The sequence below is a fragment of the Pseudoliparis swirei genome, chromosome 2 (genome assembly GCF_029220125.1).
Source record: "Pseudoliparis swirei isolate HS2019 ecotype Mariana Trench chromosome 2, NWPU_hadal_v1, whole genome shotgun sequence".
NCBI lineage: Eukaryota > Metazoa > Chordata > Actinopteri > Perciformes > Liparidae > Pseudoliparis > Pseudoliparis swirei.
Genome location: NC_079389.1, coordinates 16,537,148 through 16,561,954, shown reverse-complemented (window position 1 = coordinate 16,561,954; position 24,807 = coordinate 16,537,148). Strand labels below are relative to the sequence as shown.

The following is a 24,807-nucleotide window of genomic DNA, read 5'->3' as shown; positions in this document are numbered from 1 at the left end:
CAGGAAGTGACACGTGTTTTTAAAATGCAGCTGACAGGATATGACACCTCTCCGTACGCGGCGGCGTCCCCGCACGGGGAGTAATTAGAGCTCCGTCGACTGCCGTGACATCAGTCAGACTGGCTGTCTAAATGCCGACAAGAGAGACACTCACATCCAAACCTCATGATAACCAGTGTGTGTGTGCGTATTGCCGAGATTGGAAATTGCCTGGCATAACATTATTTAGACAAGCCTTCTCTCTCTGTGTGTGTGTGTTTGTGTGTGTGTGTGTGTGTGTGACACACAGAGAGAGAGAAGCAACACTACAGGTGGTAAACTGGTTGGCATAAAATCCTGTAGGCAGGCTGTCTGGCTCAACATTCCCCTTTGACTTTAACAGCCGTGTGTGTGTGTGTGTGTGTGTGTGTCAGTGTGTGTGTCAGTGTGTGTGTGGCTGGTGGCCAATTTGCCCGAAGCCTCTGCCAAGCACAATAGCGGTGGATGGCATCTCTCTAAAGCCGGTCCTACACCTGACACACACGGGGTTAACGGCTGTCGATGCCTATAGTTCAGCGTTATATCGGTTCCATGTTGCTACCGTTGACGGGGCATCTCGTGTCATCACGGCGAGAACAGAACCGATAAGTTCAGATCATTACATTACTTTACCGTGGCGTTAAAACCTCGCCAGCGTGTAAGCCATATTACGATATAAAACATGTACGGCGGTATTTAACCCGGCATCCCGATATCGATATGATATCCAGAGAGCCGCAGCGCTAGCAGCAGCGCTAGCAGCAGACACCGGTTGCGTTCAGGTGCACGGTGAAGAGTTCAGGCTGTGCGCAGTTCAAATGAGGATCGGGCGAAGTACATTATCACGTCATCGTGATGCGTTTACATCACATGTCATTAAAGGTAGCGTTGGTGAGAAACTTGAACTCATTATATTTGTCGGAGATGTTTTTCACAGCATAATTAGATATTAGCGAGGGAATAATTACATTATATTATAAAGTAGCTTAACCTACATTCTTAAAACTATAAAAAAACTATATTTTAATCAATAAAAAAGACCATATTTGTTCCCCTTCAGAGCGGTTGAAGTCTGTCTGGAGCAGTGTAGACCAGCTGTGTAACCAAACAGCACAAGAAAGGGATCTGGATGTTATTAGTATCGTAGTATAACATGAGATAAGGTTTCTCTAAAGGTTATATCTGTTCCCTCTTTTCTTTTGTGCTGATCCGCTCCGTGATACAATCTCAACTGTGACTTTGCTGATCCGTTGCGTAACATCTATACATATTGCTCATCGCTCATCACATCCATGAATTAATTTTAGTAGAGTTACCGGCCATGTTACACCTCACTGTCGCTTGATGAAGAGGCACTGCAATTACTCCCGAAGGTTTGAAAAGTCACTCTGACCTTTACTTTACATGACTTCATCACACCCATATGCTATCATGCTATCTGCCAAACAAAGTAATGGTTTTGCTGGTTATACAAATATGTGTTGGCCTTGTGGACTCAACCAGGGTTTCATTTGATTTAATATACCATGTAATGATTTTACGAAACAAAACCAGCCATCTTAACCAGTAATAATAATAATTCCACCCAACCTCAAGCATTGTTAATTGATCGTACACGTTCCTCAAAAAGCTATAATCGCTTAATCATCATCCCACTGAGTTTTAATTGACCTACCAAGGTTTCCAAGCCAAGTCCACCACGGATTAACACCAGCATTGATTCATGAAGTCTCATCCACATATAATCTGACACACAGGTTACCATGACTTACATTTGAACCAAATTCACTTTTTTTAGAATCCCTACTAAGGTATGAGATAAATATGTAAAGGAACTAGAACGGGCACTCGGTAGAGCGCATACCTTTGCATATCACAAGATTGGGCATTGAATTATGAACATGTTGGCATTAGTTGCATGCCAATTGGATACAAATTGACCGTGCTATGGTAAAAAGAAGATTTTGACCTTTCCATGACCTTGACCTTTGACCCGATTGATCCCAAAATCTAATCAAATGGTCCCCGGATAATAACCAATCATCCCACCAAATGTCATGCGATTCAAGAAGATTTTGACCTTTTTTATGACCTGGACCTTTGACCCGATCGATCCCAAAATCTAATCAAATGGTCCCCGGATAATAACCAATCATACCACCAAATTTCATGCGATTCGGTTTAATACTTTTTGAGTTAGGCGAATAACACGCATACAAATAAATACGCGGCGATCAAACCATAACTTTTCGCATTTTCAATGCGAAGGTAACAACACATATCTATATATATATGGAACTAACATGAACGATTTGCCCCTGAGCTTCATGAACCCTTTGTGTGAAACTTCTAGCGTGTTCCGGCGTCTCCGTGTCCCTTTACCGCGGCCGTGCTCCATCGCGGGCGGATGTCCTTTGCATTGAATTTAATTCCCATTGAGGAGCACTTGGCCAATACGAGAGGCGGAAATCATAAATGAGAGGAAGAGAGTGCAACACGGGGGTTGGGGAAGAGAGCCCCAGAATGGGTGTATTGAAGGAAAGAGAGCAAGGGAAGTAGGGAGGGACGGAGGGGACGAGTGCCTCTCGAGAGCTTTCTCTTATTAGCCAGGCTGAATCATCGAGTCCACACAACACGCATTTAGTCCTCTACACATTCTTTACTCGCAGCATCTCAGCTGAGTTTCCTTTACTTTTTTTTCTTCTAATTCCCCATCTCCCTTTCTCCATCTAATTTGTCCTTACTTAGCCCCTCCCCCTTCTCCGTGCATGTCCTCACTTCGTCCACCTCGTTCCTCATCTAATCTGTTGAATTATCCTAAAACATCCGCTCTGTCTCCCCCCCTCCCCCGCTTCCTCTTCTTTTCTTCCTTTTTTTTCTTACACTAGTTGACCCTCTTTTCTCATTCCTGCAATTAGGGGGGGTCCACTCATGTCTCCTTTCAGGCCACAGAATGGAGACCCTCTATTCTCCAAATCATCCTCATCTCTTACTTTTTTTCCTCTCGCTCTAAACATCCACTGACCCTCAACCATTTTATACCAAATCTCTCCAGCTCGCTCCTCTTCTCTTTTCGTTCTGTTCTTTTGTTCCTTTCCCCTAACCTTTATCCTCCACTTTCTCTCCTCTCTATCCCTCTCTTCCTGCTTTTAGAAAGAAATCCCCCACTTTCGTTAACATTTCCTTCTGCTAATTTATTCCTTTGGCCCCAAACACTCGTTCTGGCTCTTTCTTCTCCATACCTCTCTTCTGTTTCACCCTTTCCCCATTCTCTTTCTTTAACTCCCTTTCCTCTTTATTCCTAATCCCACTTAACCCTCCGTTTGAGCTCCCTTTATTTCCAAAACACTCCAAATGTCTCTCTCATATCCGCCATGGTCTATGAATCCGCTTGGTCCTTTCAGCACTTAAATTAGCTGGAATTCTACATTTCCTTCCACAGAGTTTTCAAAAGAATAACATTTTATTTTACACGTATATAAAGCCTCCACTTATAAACGACAAAATAGGATGGGTTGCAGATCTGCCAAACACATTTGTGAGAAAGTTAACTGAAAATGGGCCTGTGAGTTACTGTCCCCACTGCAGCTTCTTTCCACATTCTTTATATACATACACTACCGTTCAAAAGTTTGGGATCACTTAGAAATGTCCTTATTTTTCAAAGAAAAGCATTGTTTTTTTCAATGAAGATAACATTAAATCAATCAGAAATACACTCTATACATTGTTAATGTGGTAAATGACTATTCTAGGTGGAAACGTCTGGTTTCTAATGAAATATCTCCATAGGTGTTCTAATGGTACATTGTGTTTGCTAATCACCTTAGAAGACTAATGTCTGATTAGAAAACCCTTGAAAACCCTTGTGCAATTATGTTAGCACAGCTGAAAACTGTTTTGCTGATGAGAGAAGCTATAAAACTGGCCTTCCTTTGAGCTAGTTGATTATCTGGAGCATCACATTTGTGGGTTCGATAAGACTCTCAAAATGGCCAGAAAAAAAGAAGTTTCCTGTGAAACTCGCCAGTCTATTCTTGTTCTTAGAAATGAAGGCTATGCCATGCGAGAAATTGCAAAGAAACTGAAAATTTCCTACAGCGGTGTGTACTACTCCCTTCAGAGAACAGCACAAACGGGCTCTAACCAGAGCAGAAAGAGAAGTGGGAGCGCAAGACAAGTACAGCTCTCCTGGTTTGAGAAATCTCGCAGGTGGGAAACAGAAAACAGCAGCTGTCATGTGCCGCCCTGAAACGCCAGTGTCAGCGTAGGCAGTGAAGAGGCTCGGGATGCTGGCCTAAGGCGAGTGGCAAAGAAAAGGCATAAAAAAAGAAAATTCCAAAGAAAAAAGATAAAAAAAAGAAGCAAAGCACAACAAAAAAAAGACAGTAATTGGGTGGAAAAGAAGAGAAGAAAAGTTGGTGGACATGGAATGGAGAAGTGATTGCAAAGATCACACAGAAGAAGTTTGGTGAAACTGAACACAATCTGTGGTGATGGAGAGCCTGGAACATGGTGGAGGGTCAATGGTGGTGATGGTCTGGGTATGGTTTGGGCTGGTAAGAGTAATTGGTTTCTGAAGGGTATTAGTTTTAGATTTAAATAAGGGAATACTAGAGGCTTATTTTTGCCTATGAGTGGTGGGCCCTGCCCCCAATGACCACTCCTCCAACAGGACAATGACCCACCCTCCACACACAGCACAAAATCACCAGGGGGAAGAAGCAGGGAGCTAAGAAGCTGGCAAGGTATGGAGTGTCTGAATGTCACAGGTCTCCACAACCCTTTGACCCTGCAGTGTGCAGCACAGCCGTGTGGTCATGAAGGAGCCCAAAGGCGCCCATCATCAAGCCAAGGTGCTAGTGGGGTGGTGCTTCAATCCAACAGAAATCTCAACAAGAATGCCAAAGGTCTGCACAAGAATGCTAAAGGTCTGCAATGCTGTAATTGCTGCAAAAAAAGCAATCTTTGACGAAAAAAAAAATTGAAGAAAAAAATTATTCTCATTATCAAAAAATTATTTCATACCTTGTCAATATTATTTTATATATTTTTTCATAAATTTTTTAATAATTTTGATAAAAAGTTGTGAGTTTCAGAAAACACACGATTGTTTCTTGATTGACTGATAGTGTATTGGTAGATAACATGACATGACGAGTTCTGATTTTATTGTTATTAAGTTGGATTTTTTTTTATTAACATTACACTCTAGTACAACAACATTATGGTACTTTGTTTATTTTTTATGATTTTGTATTGTATGATTGTATTATTTTGATTATATTTGTTTTTAATGTGAATAAATGTGGAATGATTGTGTGACGTGGTAAATAAAGGTGAATATTAACACACACATGAACAAAATAACCAGAAATATCTGAAAATAATATACTGGGCGGCATTATACTGTATATATATTTTATATATATATATTATTTTTATTAGGTTTTAACTAGTAAAAAGTAGTATATTTTTTAACTTTACTTAACTAACACAAATAAGTCTGTGTGAGATGGTGAAAAAATTTTTTTTAAACGGCAGTTACATGACAAACATGGGTCTATAAAGTCCTCTACCAGGAAGCCCCAGATCCCCCAGATATTGGTGAATGAAGTGTGAAGGTTGAGATGAGTGTTTTTAATTTTGATTAATTCTAAAACTGTTTCTGTCTGTCAAATAAATTTTTTTTTGAGAGAGAGTCCATGTGACAGACAAAGTTTGTAAAAAAAAAAAAAATATATATATATATAATATATATAAATATATATATAAATATTAGGGCTGTCAATCGATCAAATAAAATTAAAAAAATTAACATTTTTTTTTGAATATTAATTAATATGTAAAAAAGTTAAAAGTTTCATCTTTTAAGACAAAACTTCACACAGAGCTGTGTTTTCAAAGAGGCTCCTACATATACAGTGCCAGCGAGGTATTTAATATCGTGGATGATAAATTGTTTCTTCAGTGAAACATCAGATTAGTAAAAAAAAGAAGTATATTGAGACCCCATTGGTCCTGTCATCTTTAACATTGAACAGCAGCAGAACCAGTGGCCTTGGTAACTGACTGACATTCACATATGTCACGTTAACCCTCTGGAGGCTGGGGGCATTTTATACATTTTACAAAATAAATTAAATTCACCGTTTAAAGTCTTTTGCATGTGACACACCCCCACGTGTTAAACATCAAACATTCCAGAACAATCTCAGCTCTGAAATGAGCCTCATTGTCCTCGCGCGTGTCCTCTGGTTCTCTGACTGACAGGCTGCTAAATGAGCCTCACCTGTGAGGTGGGAGGTCCTTTGTGATTTACTGAGTGTTCATTGGTTTTTTTCCCCCCGAAATGTTGACAGACAAACGGATTGACCAATCACGTTGAAGGTTTCGTGTGTCGCGTTCTTTCCGCGCCGCGTCACCCGACACGTCGCCCCTCCGTTCCTCTGTGTATCAGAGGGGGAGACGAGAGGAAGGAGGAGCAGGAGGAAACCCGACTGATTCATCCACGAGTTAAACTGATTTCTGCTCCTTATTTTCGCGGAGAAATGATTGTTTTAAAAACGGAAACAGTGTCAAACCGTACTGCCGCGGTTTTTAAAAAATTAAAAAAAATTAAAAAAAATTTCGTTAATTGCGTTAAAATATTTTTGTGCGTTAACGCGGCCAAATTAATCGCATAGATTAATGCGTTAACGCTGACAGCCCTAATAAATATATATCTATGGGTTGCAGTATCTTGACCAAGGACATTTCAAAAAACTGACACACACACACACACACACACCTCCCCACCGTCACTAATTACCTATATAGAAAGTGATGTGGAAAAACGGCACACGCACACAGACCAACATGGCACCCACTAAAAGCTTAAAAGCTATCGCCAGTGTCACGTACAGTAGATGGTCATGTCGGCACCCAGTTTGGAGGACGGACCAGAGTACCGACACAGGGCTTGTGAACTACCCCTTCAAGCTTGCACATACAGTATATATCGCTTTCGTCCTAATTCACAGAAGCGCTCCCAAAATGTGCATTATGGTTCATCGTCGTGAAGAAGCGACCACGGGAGACTCGGAGGGAGCTCGTACAGGAGAGAAAGATGAGCTTTTACCACTGCTTCACTGCCCACTGGAGAGGCCTTCTTTCCTCCACGGTAATTAATCAGATATTCTTCCAGCTCAATGAGTGCCTCACACACAGTAATACGTACTCACGGTCTTTATCTCGCACACTCCTCACACACACAGTGGAGGGGAATAAGTACCTCGTACAACTCTACGTCAAACAATCAGAACTATCCCGTGAGAAACGAATACATTTGCGTGCGCGTCTCATTTTACCAGTCAAAAGAAGCCTCGCCGCCTCTTCCCTCCGACTCACTTACAGCGCCAGTAATAGTCTGTCTATCTCACGGGGAATCTGGCGGCTTGCGATACAGAAAGAAAAGCCCATTGCTGTGTGATGTAAAGCAGTAAGAGGGCGGCTGCTCCTCCAGCACAAACAAAAGTTTCTGGCGTTGGCAGATGGTGGGACAAGTGAAAGCCAAAGGCAGAACCACTTGCAACATGTTTATCCTCTTTAGTCAAGCAAACAGCGATAGAGTGACACTAAGAGGGAGGGGGGGGGGGGGCTTTGTGTTATCATTCCAGCAGATGTTTATTCCGCTTGGTTTGGTATTGACAATGGAATGAGGGCTATTTTCATATTCGCCATGGTGTTTTTCTATTTGTCTAAAATGTAAAAGGTGAGGTATTTACTCAAATACACAATGACGTCAGAAATACACGAGGGCAAAGGGCAAAACTGCCTCCAAGAAATATAATTTTGCTCCCGATATCACTAAGAGAGGGGCAAAAAATGCCCCCATCATTTCCTCTAATAATTCTGAACTTGTCAAAAACATTGCAGCCTATATGACCCAGTTCAGTTGCCGAACCATGTTTTGATTGTCACAAGTTTAAAAAAGTGCCCCCAATATATTTTTAAATGCCCCTGGATTTCAGTCAGTGGGGGCAAAAATTGCCACCTAAAAAATATGTCAATGTCCCTGATGACAGTCCAGGCCTGCCAAACTGTCTGGCATCAGACAAATCAGGCCGGTAGGAAGCATTGCTTCCACCTTTCAGAAGGTAAGCCACACCCCTCTGGCACAGCAGCATTATTCACACCTGTTGCACGGCCATGCATTCGATAGGGAGAACTGCATAGTGCTGTTCATTTGATGAGGTTAGGAGGAGCTCTGCTTTCTGCTTTAAAAGTGGACTCTGGACCCTCGCCCTCCACTCTTTTTTTGTTGCTTTACATTACTTTCTTTCTTTCTTGATGTTATTTGCTCTCCATTTATCTTCCACTCATGCGCGACAGTGCCTCTCTCTTTCTCAAGCTCACTCCACTCCGGTCTCTCCAGACTGATTGTTTTCTAATTGGTGGAGTGCCAGAGGTCGTGGTTGTTATGGTAACCTGCAAAAGGGGCACTTGGAAGGGTTAGGTCGTGGTGGTAGTGATTGGGCGAGGATGGAAGGGGGGGTGCCCACTCAAGAAAATGGAGGGCAGCACTTACCCAAGGCTTGGGTGGTCACTTCAGAAAATGGACTCTGTGTGCGAGTGTGCGTTTGACATCCTAACCACTCGGTTTTGGGCAGGCACCTAAGCGTGCGAGTGCACAGGAGGAAATGGTTCCGGGGAGAGGATGAGAGTGAGCGACAGTGTGTGTGTGTGTGTGTGTATTTGTGCATGCGTGTGCGTGCATAGGGGTGGGCAAAGAATCCTGCTCTCCACTTGAAAATCTTCAAAAGAGCTCCTTTGCTGGCGTCCTTTTCTCTCCCGGCCTGATTCCCACAGCTACTATCTTCCCTCTGTGAGCCACTCGGGCCCTCCAGTGTGTCCATCTTTTGTTACTGAGATGGGAGCGAGGCACAGCAGCTGCAGGAGGGCCTGCCTGGCTGCACATCCCTGTGATGCGGACTACATATGAAAATAACTTTCTTTTTTAAATGTTATTCTTTTTAATCTTAGAGCACGCTATCCAACATAAACCTGATGGGCAGAGTGGCAACACATATAGGGCGACAACTTACGGTCACGTCGAGCCTGCTGCGTGATCACGTGTTTGCAAATGTCACAAAGCGGATCACACACTAAAGGTGATGTCACTCGGCTGTATTTATGTGTATTCTGGCAAATCAATTTTGACTGAAATCTCACGAGAACAACATTTTATTGTGGAGGCCTGTTGTTTTGAAAATGAGTCTTACGGGCGGGATGATTACACGGGAATCACTTTGATGGAAAGAGGCAGGAAGAAACATTTAGATAAGGCCTGTGTGGGATACACATTCATGCCTTTGTGTAAGTGTAATCTTTATCCACGTGTGTGTGTGTGTGTGCATGTGTGTGTGTGTAATGGGTTCTCTAAATGAGTCTGCATTAAACTCTTCCATGCATAAGGAATCGAGCAGGCGGTGCCCTTTAGAATTAAAGGTGGCGGGCTGGTTGAGAAGCAGACAGTGTGATATATTACAGTGCCGTGTGGTTAAATAACTGTCCCTCCGTAATAGTGCTGTTTAAAGCAAACCACTGATAACAAAAATAAATCTTTTTACACACATAAGCGCACACAGAAATGCACACGTGCAACCAGGCTGAATGTGTGCTGTGGGAATATCATCCACATATGGAAATTGCCATATCATGTGGTCCGCTGTCTGGAAGGAACTGACCTGATGTTTGAACTGTTGCAGAAGAATGTTACGCAACCGTGTTGTTTATTTGAATCATTCATTGGAAAATTGGGGAACAAAGGAAAACAACATTGTCAGTTCAGAGGCCTGCTGCACCTCTACTTTGGAGTTTGTCAAAGCTTTTGAAAAATGATGAGGATCAAGAGCAACTGAGTGCCTATTGATTGGTAATGTGCTTTTCACTGCACATGTATCCCAGAGATACATATGAAATAATAGCATTTATGAGCTGCTTTAGTGTTTGGCTCAGACCCAACTCCGGAGTAAAATCACTATGGAGGCTTTTTAAATTAGTGGCGGTGCACCAGTAGTTACGGAGCAGACTACATGGGTAAGCACAGACACATACAATAGCACCGTGCTGATATATAATCTGCACGTCTGATATTCTGCTGTGTGTTACCAACAGATAGCTCAAATGAAACAAAATAGTTCTTTTGTCGGACTTTTTACATTTTAAGATTTTCTTCAAATGATTGCTCCATTAAAAAGATATCAACGTGTTAATGCTACGATACTTTTTCAAAAGAAGCCAACAAGGGGACGGTAGCAACTGCACAACATGTAGATCAAGCGTTATGAAGTATTATATCCTGCTCACCGATCTTTATTTTCTAATCGGGACAGACTCAACGTTATTATCATTTCCACCGACTCAGCTGTCTTTTTGTGTATTTGGTCATCGAGCAGCACTCAGTTTCCAGAGAGGAGCGTGCGAGTCAGAGAGGGCAGTCAAATTTCAGCTGACGGTGTCGTTTCCGCCCTTAAATTATCATCATTATCCAACATTACCAAGGACGAGGCATTTATTCTCTCATTGTCTGGCTTTTTAAGCCATTTTTAATATCCATGATGTGCTTTCTAACAGATGGCCAGCTAGCGAGATCTAATACTCTCTCCACACACGCACACACACGCACACACACACACACACACACACACAAGTTTATACATTTACAAACCAATGTCTGATTGTTGGGACAAGCCTTCCTAATGTGGAAAAATCGCATGTCCCTATAATATAAATCAATAGATTTATAGGTGAAGATTTGGTTTATGTTTATGTTTAGGTTCCAGCGGTTGTGGTTATATGGAAAACCCGACCGTGTGTGTGTGTGTGTGTGTCAATCAGTATGGTGTTGATGGAATGGAGTCTTTAGTGATTTTGTTTATCTCCGTCTCACACATGCATGCCACAGCTCAGGCCTCCATCGACGCACATCAACACACACACACACACACACAGGCAAGGCTGACACAACTACCTTCTTTTTTTTGGGCACCATTGATTACTGTCAGCCGATACTTGGACTTGCTTCTGTCTGCATCATCAAGTTTCAGGAAGTGATGGTTAATGAATAGCAGTATCTGCCAGGGCTGCTGCGGCCCTGGATGCAGAAATCAAGATGTTCTGAGACTGGTTCTACTTCTTTTAAGGAAGGAAAGAGTGGGGAAACTCAAGTAAATAAATATTGGACGAATTACACTAAGTAGGCACAAAAGCACACCCTGGATCCCCGAGTCTTACTTATGCATCTAGTTCATTACCTTTTATTGAATAAAGCGACACAAACACACGCGTTTGAGTTAGAAACTGAAACGCTGACATTACCTTTTTACAAATGTACAGAAAGAAAAATGTGATGCTTAAATAATTTGCGTTTCAAACTCACTGCTTTTACATCAGTGTCTTGGATTGGCTAAAACTACAATGAACTGTACTGGATCCCATCCCCCTGTGCAAGAAGTTTACCCTACAAACCAAGGTCGAATGAAACACTATTTATGCAGAGAGGCAGCAAAATGTGGAAAATACAGAGTCGGAAAACATTTCTATGAAGCTGAAACTGTCCATCAGACGGGGTTACTTCCTCGCATGGAGACACGTACAGAAATTAAGGTGGATGTGTGTATGCGTGTGTGTGTGTGTGAGTGTGTGTGTGAGAGGATATCGACAGTGGTAGATATATTCAGTACGTGAGCTGTGACTGACATAATCAAGGTAGGAGTAAGGATGGCAGAGCTGAGAGGAAAACATTTACCCCTGCCATGACGTCTTTGGGATAAACACAAAACGCACACGCATGCGCACACACACACACACTCACACACTAAGTACCGTAACGCTCACACTGAAGCTCAAAGCAAGCACAAACAATTCAAACTCTTTTTTGTCTGTCTATCTGTCTCTATCGCTTTGTCTGTTCTCAAACAAACACAAACACACATACACACACACACACACACACAAACTGGCCCATGGCAGAGAGTCCTGATTTATACATATGAAGCATCAGCATGTTGTGCTGTCAAGGGAGGAGGAGGGACGCAAGAGGAAAGGAGCAAGGGGAAACCTGGGAGCCATCAGCTCACCTGTCTTCAGGAAGGGGGGGGGCTCTGGGTTTATTTGCAGCTTTCAAAAAGACAAAAGTGATACTTTTAAAGGTCTTTTATATGCTAAAATGCAAATTAAGACTGAAGAATTGATGAAACGAGCCTCTTAAGAGTACAACCGTAGAAGGTCACGGGGTCTTACCCGTCATTGGCGGGAGCAGAAACAGGAGGTGATGTCGGTCCCGCTCCTCTTGGTTTATTGACTTTGGCGTACAACCTATCCAGGGGGTCGTCGTCCGGGGCGGCTCCGGGGTCGGTACCATGACTCCCGTGCCCTGGAAATGCAGAGGGGCCTTGGGGGGAAGGGGTGCCGACATGGCCGTGCTGTACTGTGCTGTAGGGAGGGGACTGAGACGGCGGCTGCGTCGTTGGACCCACATCTCGGTCCCTGAAGGATTGTATTCGGGCATAGTTGGGGTCCGCGTCGTCGTCTTCAACATCTGGATACGCCACCACCACGCCGCCGCCGCCCTGCTGGTCTCCGCGCCGGTGCTCCCTCAGCTCAGGGTGCCCTGCCTCGATCCTGACAGACAGATGGAGAGACAAATAAGACGTCTGTAGATATAACACTGAGGGTTTTTGATTGAGTGGGATAATGATGACTGAGTTACAACAGAGGTCACAAAGAAATGAACTTTACTGAACCACACAGAAGCAAACCATTAGTGTGGAGCTCGGGAATGACGAGCATGGGGAAGAGATGGATGGAGAGAATGAAGAGCAAGACGAAGAACAACAAGAAAGGAATGACATTATTGTGTCGCATGAGAATAATAAGAGAAGGAAAACAAAAGGCAGTGCATTTACACCGTATTTGAGTCCGTATGTCATCAAAGATCTCCACCTTTCCCTCTCGTCTTTAATCCTCTCAAACTCGAGATCACTCATAATGTCGGACTTCTGTCGCTGCAGAGCTGCTTTCGCCTCCCTTTTCTCCTCCTTCTTCTTCCCGAATCTGGACGGAGAGAAGACAGAGACGGGCATCTGTCACAATGAGTAAGGGAGCGATAAGGAGAGAAAGAACGTAATAATATAATGGCTGGAGACAAATGAGGGCGCAAGCAAACGCGGTGACATGAGAGCACTCGCGTCATTCAGAGCGAGAGCAGCCTGTGACCAAGTGTCGGGACCGAAAGGGAATCGGCGCCGCTTCTCTCCGTCCTCTTGTCCACAGAAACACACACACACAAATGTGAAGGTGTTTCACGCTGCAGCTGTCACAGTGACACACAACCTGCCTGCACTGCTGTTGCAAGTCACATTGAAATTGAAATGAACAAACAAACAAAAAAAGTAAATTGGCTTTCATGTGTCTTTTAGTTGTTTTTTCCTCTTTAAAATATGGGATTGTATTTTAAAAATCAGTTAAATTCCATTAACTAAAATATACAAATACTATAGGTATAAAAGGCAAACTGAAACAGTACATGTATATATAAAAAAAATAGGCAAATAGTCGGCAGTTGGACAATTAAATGTAAAGTGACTCTATACAAGTCTATATGTATTAAATAGAGTGGGAGTCATTCAATAAGCGAGATAGAGGCCGGCTAGATGGAAAGCTATTACTACTCTATACAGCCTAATCCAAATTAAAAGATGGTTTACACACGAAAGACTAAGTTTAAAGTGGCCGCACATCAATACTCAAACCACAGCAGTCAATACAGTCTGTGTGTGGTCAGCATCAGCAGAACACTCGGCACTACAGGACACTGCACCAAACATTGCCCACACACACACACACGCAATTTACATTGAATGATGAAATATATTTTATTTTGTTCAGAAGAGGATTTTATAAATTGTTAATGCTGAATAAAGATCAATATTTAGTTATTAAGAGCCAATCAAAGGATAAACGTGTCATAGGCATACCTCAAATGCTGATGCAAAAAAAAGAAAGAAGAAGACGAGCATAGAAACTCATTAAGCGTCACCCGCTAGCAGCTATGTGGGGAGCAGGATATGGTTAACTGGGCCAGTCAAAAGTGCTTAATAGTTAATATCTCCACCATGCAAACCGTGACCTTAGAACACGCCTTATGTTTTATTTATCCAGTGAATTTATCGACGCATCATTCTTTTGGTCGACACTTCCGCTGCCCACTGCTGCTGCTGCTTGTGACGTGTTGCTCCGCCGTAGCCGCTTGTGCATTATTCAAATGGGCGTCCGAGGTCGTTCTAATGTGTGAATTTTATGCGGGACTATTTTGTCGTTTAGCTGGTGCATGTCGGCGCATTGCTGGGGAAAACAAAACCCAGTGTGTACGCCGGGGTAATCATTTCCTTTGAAATGCCTAATGTGGACTGGGGGGGGCATAACCGTGGCTGTGCATGAACAGTGTGAGTGTGTCTTTGCTTCACAGGGGACAGGCCTCGCTCTAATCACTGCTCCCTCACCGAGCTGCAGGCTTACCCTTTTCTTCAACTCTCTCTCTTCCCCTCACTTGCCCCCCTTTCACTCTCTTCCTTCTTACCTGTTCCTCCTCCTTTACCTCAGCACTCTCCTCTCTCTCACATTAACCCTGGTTCTGCTCCTTCCTATCCATAGGTTCCCCCCTTCATCTCGCCGCCTCGTTTGGCATGCCCCCCCCCCCCCCTCACAGCACTTAACCTCTCACATCCCCTCCTCTCCTTCCGTCTGTGCTGTCCAGTGTCCTCCCCACTTCCTCTCTCGCCTCTTCACTGCCGTCCACTGATTTTTTATAACTACAGATGGAAGAATTTCCCCACTGTGGGATCAATCAAGTGCAGATTATGGAAACAAAACGTGGGATAAGTCTGGATTTACGGTTGGAGTTACGCGGCTTGCAAAAGACACACGATGAGTGAGAAGAGAGAATAGGACTTTCTAAGCTCTTCAAAAGGTGCAATGTGGAAGATGTGGCGAGAATTTTAATTTCAAACATTAAAAAATGAATATCATCAACAGAATGTGAAGAGGTCACAGTGTTGACGTTATGTCGAAGACATCGTATGTATTGTAAGACAACTCGTTCCTCATGAGGCGATAGCGGTTTGGCCTCGTGAGAGGAGGAAGAGGAGTCAGTGAACGCTTTGATGCTTAAATCGACTAAATTTAAGGCGACGGAAACAGATTCTAAGATAGCAGCGTTGTTTTAACCGCCTGGAAACGTGCATGGCTGCAAACACCCAATTTAATGACGACACACACCTGCCGGGAAGAGGCCTAATTGGCCTCAGTTACAGGGCTTCAGCTGATGAGTGGCTCTACTCTATGAGGTGGGGTAAGGATGGAGGCACGAGAGAGGAGAGCAGAGGCACAGTCTGCAATCGAAATAAAGGATATTAAAATATGTATCACTTGTGTGGTGACAGCTAATTGACCTGTTACACCAGTGTATTTGTCTTTGTATCGGCAAGCATGTGCAAAGAGAACGAGGAGATCAAAGTTTAAAAATAGGTGATGTCAAGACACTCATGACCTTCTCCTTTCCCTCTGCATCTTTGATCAGGAGGCTAATACATGACTCAGTTGTGTGTGTTTCTTTAATTGTTCTCTTTTTGACTGTCAACAGCTTCCTTTTCATGTCCTAACATGTCACAAGCGAAGCGTCACCACAGTGCACATTAATGTGCAGAATGAGGAAGCATGTGGGAAGCATATGGGAGAAGTTCACTGGCTAAAAGCCTGTACGGTAAACACGGAGTCTGGATGTCCAGAAGATTCTTTTAAATGTACAAGTTACGACGTTATCACTTCGCGTAGTTTCACAAGGAAATATCAGAGCAAGAACAGCTGATTAATATCCAGTCAGGAGGAATAAATTACCTCTTTACTGTCATCAGAGGGAACAGAATGACGCCTCGTGAATATTCATGACCTGACACCACAATCTGTATGGAAAGTGTATGGCTGGTCATTCGCATGCAGGGTACATTTAATCAGACATCCACTTGCTTCTTATAGCCTCTCTCTGTAGGAGAAGAGATAGGATGATTTTTTAAGGGGGGGGTAAATTAGCGTTTATTTTCATGGTCCATTTTTTGGAGCGACCAGGCAGCTGTAAGTAAACAACCTGGACCTCCACTAAACACATTGGAAACAGAAGGAAACATGCAGTTAACCCTCCTGTTACCTTCAAATTTACTAACATCGTTTACCCCTAATTTGACCCCAGCAATTAAAACCTAGAGAAAATTATTAGAATTTATATTGTTTCCCATGGTTAAGTGTGAGGTATGTTTGTTTGTCTGTTGACTACCTAAATTGCCCTTTAAATAAATAAAAAAGTTGATATTTCTTATATGTTTTACACAGTGAAAAACAGCCTGGGGTCAAATTGTACAGGACATTGAAAACATATCATCATGTGAATTTTATGTTTTCCCAGTTGTCCCCAATAAATTAGGAAAAGTCATGAAATATGAATTTAAAAAAATTATGTCAATCATTTTTTTAGAGACGTTAAACATTGAATGGGGTCAAATTGACCCCAAAGGTAATAGGAGGGTTAAGAGGATGATTAAACTTCCCTCACTCTGCTCCCATCACAGTCTCATTGAATGTATAGAAATATTATCTTAATTTAACGATCAACCAGCAGCAGGTACAATATGAGAGAATGTGGTCTACACCAGTGGCTCCCAACCCCCTCTACCTGTATCAGAGAACAGCTCAGCTGATTTGAACACAGATTAATTGTTCACAATGTCTCGATATTGTTAAAAGACTAGCGACTAGAAAAGTAGTACGGCTGATCGGGGAGCCTGGGTTGGGAACCACTGGTGACTCCGCCCTCACTGTGGTCTGGTAGTTCTATCCTATAATACTGGTGACTTTTCAAAGCTATTGCAGCTTTGACCATTTTTACACAATGTTACATTCGTTAGCTACATTTGAGCAACCTCTGGAAGAAAAGCAGGAGAAAGATTTGTTGAAAGGTACAAAAGAGGAATCCTAATTGCCAAAAGACATGTTTACCTCCCACACTCGGCAGGAGCCTGAGCCCCCGGTTACATTCGCTCAACAAGCGCGACGCTCCAGAACCAATCATTTAACCAACACTGACGACAACCAAATCCATCTTAAACCAAACATGTTTTACATGTGAGGACTGGCCAACACAGCATTACGGTCCTCATCATAAACAAATAGGAGACACACACACACACACACACACACACATCAATTAGAAAGATGAACAGTGAGCAGAGTGAGAAGAGGGCTGTTCCACATTGTGCTTCTGAATAGAGAAAACCTGGAGACAAACGAGCAGAAAGCGCAAACATCTGTGACTCTCACTTCCCCTATTCTTTCTATTCTTCTCCTCTTTCTCACCCCATCGACACGCCTCCCTTTGGCTAATGCGTGATTGGCAAATGTGCTCCGATAGCAAGCGCACACGCACACAGATAAGTGAGCGCACATTCAAATTCAAGAAAACACACGTACACTTGCAAACCCACACAGATGATTGGCAGGCGTGACATCAGCCTGTGACACTCCAATGACTTCCTGTCATGATGTTTGATTGGCAGCTGTTGGCGCACTCCCCCCCCCCCCCCTTTCTTGCATGTGCTCTCTAATTATGCAACAATGAGAGGCAGCGGCTGGTCAAAAGAGGCTTTTACCTGCAGAAAGAGCTGCAATTCTGCATCGCCTTCACCAAGACATATATTTTGGGGTCGCTATGTAGATGAACTGCTAGCTCATCGAAAGTGTGATCAAATAAACACTTGATTTGGTATTTTAACTTTGTGACATTCCAGGTTGTCGGGCTGCACCGAGTAGTGTGAAGTGCCGAAGCTTCAAAACGTTGACATTTGCATAATAAATCCACATTTAAATGCTGGGTGGAGAATAAATCTGACCAAAAAATGCAATCGTCTCTCTTTATTTCTCTCTCTCTCTCTCTCTCTCAAACACAGAGCAAGTGTGTTATATTCATTCAAGAAAGTCAATTTAATCAAATAAAAACTCATTTAATCCGATGAATCACCTCATCATGCTAATGACCCCAATGCCGGGGCACTCTAAATCTCACAGAGGTGTGACATTATGACCAGCTGGAGAGAAAGGAAAATATGTGAGCGAGAGAGAGAGAGAGAGAGAGAGAGAGAGAGAGATTAATTACAGTCATCAACAAGAGGTGAAGAAAGAGAATCAAGGCTCAGTGATGTTGCTCTGTGAGTTTTAAGTTCTGCTCGGGCAAAACACCATCATACATTTTTGCTTGGAGGTGGATCCTTTATTCGATGGTCAGGGGAAGCGTATATACACACGGACACGCACGCCGTACAGCAGTGCATGATTACAACCAAGCTGGCAACCCGTGCATTAATCACCATAGATTCTCATAAATTCGCACCATTTGAAATCTGAAAATGAACAGCATGCACGTCGACTTCCCAACGCACACGAACAATCCCGTAAACATGTCGCACCGGCAACAGCGGCGCCTGTGCCCCTTGAGTTCTCCAGAACCTTTTACATGCCCAGTCTCACCTCATAGATTTCCATATTTTCATTAATATGCTCGCGCACGCACACCCCATCCTCTCGAGCCATACTCATGTGGCTGATGTTCGCGGGGCGCTAAGCTACGGCTGAAGGTGCGTGTGTTTCTGTGAAAGATGCATATTCAGAGAGTTGCCAGAACGCTTGAATATCAACCTCGACGGTCTGAGCAAAGAGAAAAAAAGATACACAGATCGGAGGGAAAAGTGTCACACAACTGCAGACGATTTGGAAACGCACGTACACACGTACACACAGTGTACCAGCTATATGACAACCAGCTGACGGTGTGACCAATCATGTTTTAACACCACGTGATTATTCATGACGGTCGGATGGTTAGCGTCACACGCACACAGATGATTGGCATGACTGATTGGCAGGTGGCAGCAGTTCAGATGACAGAGTGACTGAGCAAGCTGCCCACTTTAAAGGGCATTGAAACAAACTGGCACCGCCTGCCTCTGACGTCCGGGTTAACGGAGTAAGTGGCACATCGCAGAAAACACATTCGACTCTCCTACACTTCCAATCCCTCTCTTCACTAAAGTGAAAAACTCAATCGTAATGCCGGCCTTTTTGCCGATTGCCGTTTCATTTGGAATTGGCATAATTAGGCCTGCAGTACAATGAGAGAGAAATGTCCCGTTCACGTGGTAGAAAAACTGCCAATGTGTGTCTTTGCAGTTGGTGCATACAAACAGAATGCAGAAACGGGTGACGAGGCCTTGTGTTTCAAATGTGTGAAACAGTGACGTACATGTACTTCAGTAGAACCACGCGCCCTGGGGTAAGGTTGAGTATCCCATACCACCTCTCCACTAGACCAGTAGGCCAATCAAATCTGGCCTTTGATGAATGTGACAAATCAGCAGCGTGGCCTAGATTGAACAGTACTGAATAGCACCAATTTGCCTTCTCAGTCTGCCTCCATTATATGCAATCAAATGCAGATAGGGAGCAGACCAGAGAGGAAAAATTCAAATGGTGAAAAAGATTATGGGGGTGGGGCTGTGAAAAGACAGGGAGAGAGGTTACAGAAATATAGCTCGATAGAGGGAGAGCAGAGAAAGGGAGAGATTATCGCCGGGGTCTAATCAAAGCCCTCTTATGGTGATGAGAGATGGGATGTAAAAGAAAGGTATAGAATATCCTCCGGTGTATTATATGGTTTCTCAAGGCACTTAAAGCGAGATGTGATGGGGGAATTACTGGTTAGTTGCAAGGATGAATGGAAGGATAGGTGCATAGATAGGTGGTTAGATTAAACCGGGGATATTCTCCAGAGTGCTGTATGGGCTGTCCAACAGTCAACACTATACAATAGTAGAATAAGCTCTATAACATTAAGTCAACATAGTCGAACCTACAATTTTTTATAGAGATATAGTCGGAAAAAGTGTTAAGTTAGAAGGCTCTAAGGAAGATGGTAGAGCTGTCTGCTGTCTGATGTCCAGGGGAGCTCAGCACCACTACTGAGGAGCAGGGAGGAAACCAAGACATTTTGAGTTCGATTGTGGAGGCGCAGGATGAGACAAGTCGCTGAGGTCGGCCGGCACAGGAGCGTGGGTGACCACTGCATCCGCGTGGTGTCGAGCCGGGCCCAGGTGTTGGAAATGGGCGACGGATGACCAGACGGAAGCTGGGCTGCGGGAGCAGCGAGATGATGGGAGCCACCACGGTGTGACGAGGAGAACGGAGGGGACAGGTGTGGTGAATTTCGGGAGGCCAACGTGTGACCTGTGGCAGGTGGGGCAGCCAGCGAGGTAACCGGGTGAGAGTAGCAGGAGGAGGGCAGTGGGGTGAGATGGGGTTGCAGTAGAAGAGGCTGAATGAGCCTGAGGTATGACTAAGAAGAGGACGGTAAGAAGAGGATTGTGCAGCATGTACCTGTGCAGCATGTACCTCAGTAAGAATGTTGGCGGTCATGTTGCCAGCGCCTTCTGTTGAAGAAGGAGTCCTGGCGGGTGATTTCCTGGCATGAGCTGTTGGGTGTGATAGTCTGGTGAAGGGTGGGTCAGCCTTGTCAGAAGGAGCCTTTCCCTTGTCTGTGTCGGCTCGTCTGTCAGGGTTGATGTTCAGGTGGTGAGGAGATGTCAGTCAGACAGAGATGGGTCAGTGCCACCTGTGTTCGGGTTCATACGTGTGGAGAAGATCGGTTGTGTGTCATCAGCATATAGTGGGGTCACAGACAGAGAATGACAGAGCCGAGAGATGATGCAACGAATGACAGAGAACAGAGCCAGGAGGAGACCCAGAGAGACCCCCCAGGAGGAGGACAAGAGAGGACAGATCCTCTCCAAGTTACAGATCAGAGGGGGTCTTTAAAAAAGAGAGAGAGTAGGTGGAGTGCAGTGCCTGAGAGATCCAGAGAAGAGGAGAGAGAGTGATCAGACTTGGATCCTGGTGTGTCAAATGAAAGAGAAGGTCGAGAAGGATAAGGACAGAGGAGAGGCTGTGAAGCAGTGAGAGCAGCTCAGAGAGAAGGAGGAGGAGGCTGCAGGGTGGGCTGGTCCGACCCAGAGAGGAGGAGGAGGAGGGAGAAGGTGAGTGTGAAGGGGCTCTGGAGGGCTCAAGAGGCTCGGAGATGTGGAGAAGAGAAGGGAGGAGAGAAGAAGAGGGCTCAGAGAGAGTTTGCAGAGTGGTTCAGAAGTCAGACGAGGGTTCAGTTGCTGACTTCAGACTGAAGAGGAAGAAAGCCAGGGTCAGGAGGGCTGTTAATAAGATGGAGAGTTCAGAGAGGAAGGGGAAGGTCAATAGGTCAGAGAATGGGAGGAAGGGGGAGGGAGTCAAGCGGGAGGTGGTCGGGTGGAGGGGTCACAGGCTAAAGACTTTTGATAGAGAACAAGAGGTGAAAAGAGGGAAAGAGAGAAGAAAAGAGTGGGGAGAGGGGAGGGGGTGAAGAAGGGGTGGAGGTGAGGAGAAAGATGATGGAGTTGTTTATTGGAGAAGAGTAGTTTGTAAAGTAAAAAGCAAAAAAGTGGGAGAGGGAGGAGACAGGGGGGGAAGGAGGAGGGGAAAAAGGAGAAAAGGAGAAGGGGGAGAGAGGAACTGTTTTTTGGAAGAGAGAATTTTGGTCAGGTAGAGAGGAAGTAGAGGAGGAAGAGAGAGAGGAGAGGAGAAGAGGCAAGGAGAGATGTCTTTCTTTGATTCTGATGATATTTCGATTCTTTCATGCTCTCTCTTCCGCTCCGAGGAGAAGCAACCGGAGATCAAGAGGATGGGTGAACGGTCGGGGGGAGCCGCCGAAACCGTCGTGAGAAAAAAGACACAAGAGAGAGAATCAAGAAGAGAAGAGAGGGAAGAGGAGAGTTGTCTGCGGAGAGAGAGAAGAGATAGGAGAGAGGAGGTTAGAGAGGAGGGGGCAGAGCAGAGAGGGAGGCAGAGGAGAGAGCAGGAGGGTGCAGATGTTGCGCTGAGTAGATGTGGGTGGTTGAGTGTGCAGAGAGTAAAAAGAGATGAGAGATGAGAAGAAGACAGAGAGTGAAGAGAGAGAGAGACAGAGAGAGACATGTGAGGTTGAGTAGAGAAGAGTAGAGGTAGAAAATGTGTTGGGAAGGAGGAGGAGGGAGGGACTGTGAGAGGAGAGAGGTGAACAAGAAGAGAAAGAGATCACATGACTTCTCTGTCTGGATGTTAAAGATCTGGAGAAGACGAAAACCGTGAGAAGGATGACCCAGGGGGAAAGTTCGAGGCTGTTCAAGAAATCAGTCTCCCAGGGAGAGAGGGCCAAAGAACAAAGGGGATGAGAAGAGAACAAGAAGTTGTCACCATGAAACTCATGAAACTCGATGGACATGAAACTCAAGTGGATCAGTGAGAACACCATGTGACATGAACACCATGTGGGTGAGATGAGTAAACTCCAACCCCCACCTCCACCAGAGGTGAAAAGAGGAGAAGAGGAGAGAGCAGGAGGGAGAGTGTGGCAGAGTGAGTGTTGTCAGAGAGAGCCAGGAGGTCCAGGCTGTCCAGCCAAGTCAGCCTCCACAAGCCAGCCAGAGATGAAGATGAAGTCGGCCTTGGCTGACTGACAGTGACAGTTCCAGTGGCTGAGTGTTGTGGTGGTGGGGTGGAAGGATAACAGAGGAGGGGAGGTTACATGGATAGGAGAGTCCTATATCTGAGAGTTCAGAGTAGTAGAGTAATATAGATGGAGAAGAAACACAAAAAAAAAAAAATCAAAAATGGGAAAAAAATGAAACTCCACAGAGCAACTCGAAGACCTATGTTCTGTCCTCTATGTCTGGGTCAAGTCAGGCTGACTGGCGAATGACGCGAAAAACCCCATGAGCCCAAAGCCCAACCAAGTGCGTACCACTTCCCTCCACCCACGCCCGCCCCACCTCCCTTTTTGGTATTCAAATGACACTCAATAGAAACCAGAGGTGATCGTTCGTCATTCAGTGATTCAGGTGTCGGAACACACAACACACTCCTCTACCAAAACAAAACCTTAAAAAAACAGACAACACAACAATCAGCTTTTTTTAACAACAACAACAACAACTTTGATAGATAAAAAACTAGTTTAAAGAAGATACTTAGCAGGATCCAAGTAGTCAGTAGTCTCGCCTCACAGGTAGAAAATGCACACCAGACCATAATAACACCATAATAACACACGGTACAGAAGATGTTGAAGAAGAGATGGATGAACGTAGAAAGAAGGGATTGGGCGTAACCTTCCGTGAACTCTCGAGCACTTAAAACATTGCTAAGATGGTAAGACAGAGTGAAGGAGGCGAGAAGGAACACATATCTTGAGGTGTGTCATGTATTGCCTTCGAGCTGTAATGGTCAAAGGGCAATAGATAGATAGATATATATATACTTTATTAATCCCCAAGGGGAAATTTGTCGTAGCAGTAGCAGCACCAATAAACCAAACACACATGAATAAAAAATTAAAAATAAAATATAAAAACAGGGATGAAAGATATAGAAGCATACAAAGCAAAATCTAAAATAAAATATATATGTATATATACAACATGTATGCATACACAATACACAATACTAATGACAATTAAACTAAATATAAAAATCGAGGAGTGTGGGGGCAGACGGGGGCGGAGAGGGATCCTCAGCTGGGTAATTTGTGCATTTATAGAAATAGATCACATGGTGCCATAGAGGGTCTATTGGTTATACATATACCTTGCATAGCGGCCGATGCTAACACCATAACCATATTTCTTATCACAGAGAAAACAGCACACAGCTCCATCTATCCAGCCTCCCGTCCGCCATGAGCAGGCTGAGGTATAAAGAGCCATTTGCACTCTCCACTGAATGAATAAGACCTCATAAAAGAAATACCGTTGCTCTCCATAAGAACAATTTTAGTAATGAGTAAAACTATTGGCAAAAGCCCGCTGAATTGAGAATGAGGTGGAAAAGAGGAGAAGAAAAAGGTGGGGACTTTCAAAGAAAATAGCACAGCACCTATTAAATCAATTAAAATGAGTGCATATCACTCTAATTGCATAATGTTTCACTTTAAATAATGTGCAACACTGAGATGTAATCTTTTGTGGAGTCGGCCTCTGAAGTCTGAGAGTGTTTCTCTGTTCTGGTTCACACAGACGACTTTTGTCAGTGTGTTTTTTGAAGAGCAGCGGGCTGAATTCTCTCGATCAAACTGCATGCAAATGTTTTTCTTAAGATCTGAATCTCTGTAATGGTCATGTGAAATCCCTTTTCAGCAACAGCTGACGTTAGGTAGCAATTAAGGTAGAAAGTTCAAATCGCTCATTGAAACGCTTTGCCCCATTCATGCTGCGCGTCGACTTAAACGCCGCATTCACATGGGAGATATTGTGTTTAAGTTAATCACATGGAATACTTCTGACGGATACTTTTCAGTACCTCTTAAGGAAATTGGGGCACCGCTCTAAGAGTGGTCTTTGTGTGAACATGTGTCAGTGTTTCACGGGGGGGAAAAAGACCTCAGTGTTCATGTTGAAGGTTTATTTTCGTTTGATAAGAGTGTGAATAGGCGAGGTTTATATGCTCATTTATATGCCCTCTTTGACTGGAAGAAAAAAGTACATGTTTATGACGGACTCCATGAATCTGTTTTCCTGAAGTTATAAAAAGGCAGGATTTCTGTTACACACACATGTCATTGCAGTGATGCTGACTGACAGTGGGGGAACC

At 44.0% G+C, this 24,807-nt stretch overlaps 1 protein-coding gene across 4 annotated transcripts in view; it reads right to left on the bottom strand.

Moving 5' to 3' along the window:
* pard3bb (par-3 family cell polarity regulator beta b) overlaps positions 1-24,807 on the bottom strand; it is a 190,334-nt gene that overhangs the window by 59,035 nt on the left and 106,492 nt on the right. For all 4 annotated transcript variants that reach the window (XM_056428006.1, XM_056427990.1, XM_056427999.1 and 1 more), the window contains 2 exons: positions 13,006-13,116; positions 12,304-12,684 (listed from right to left, as the gene is read on the bottom strand). In XM_056428006.1, coding sequence (XP_056283981.1) covers positions 12,304-12,684; positions 13,006-13,116 — 492 coding nt within the window. The remainder of the gene's footprint in view (positions 1-12,303; positions 12,685-13,005; positions 13,117-24,807) is intronic.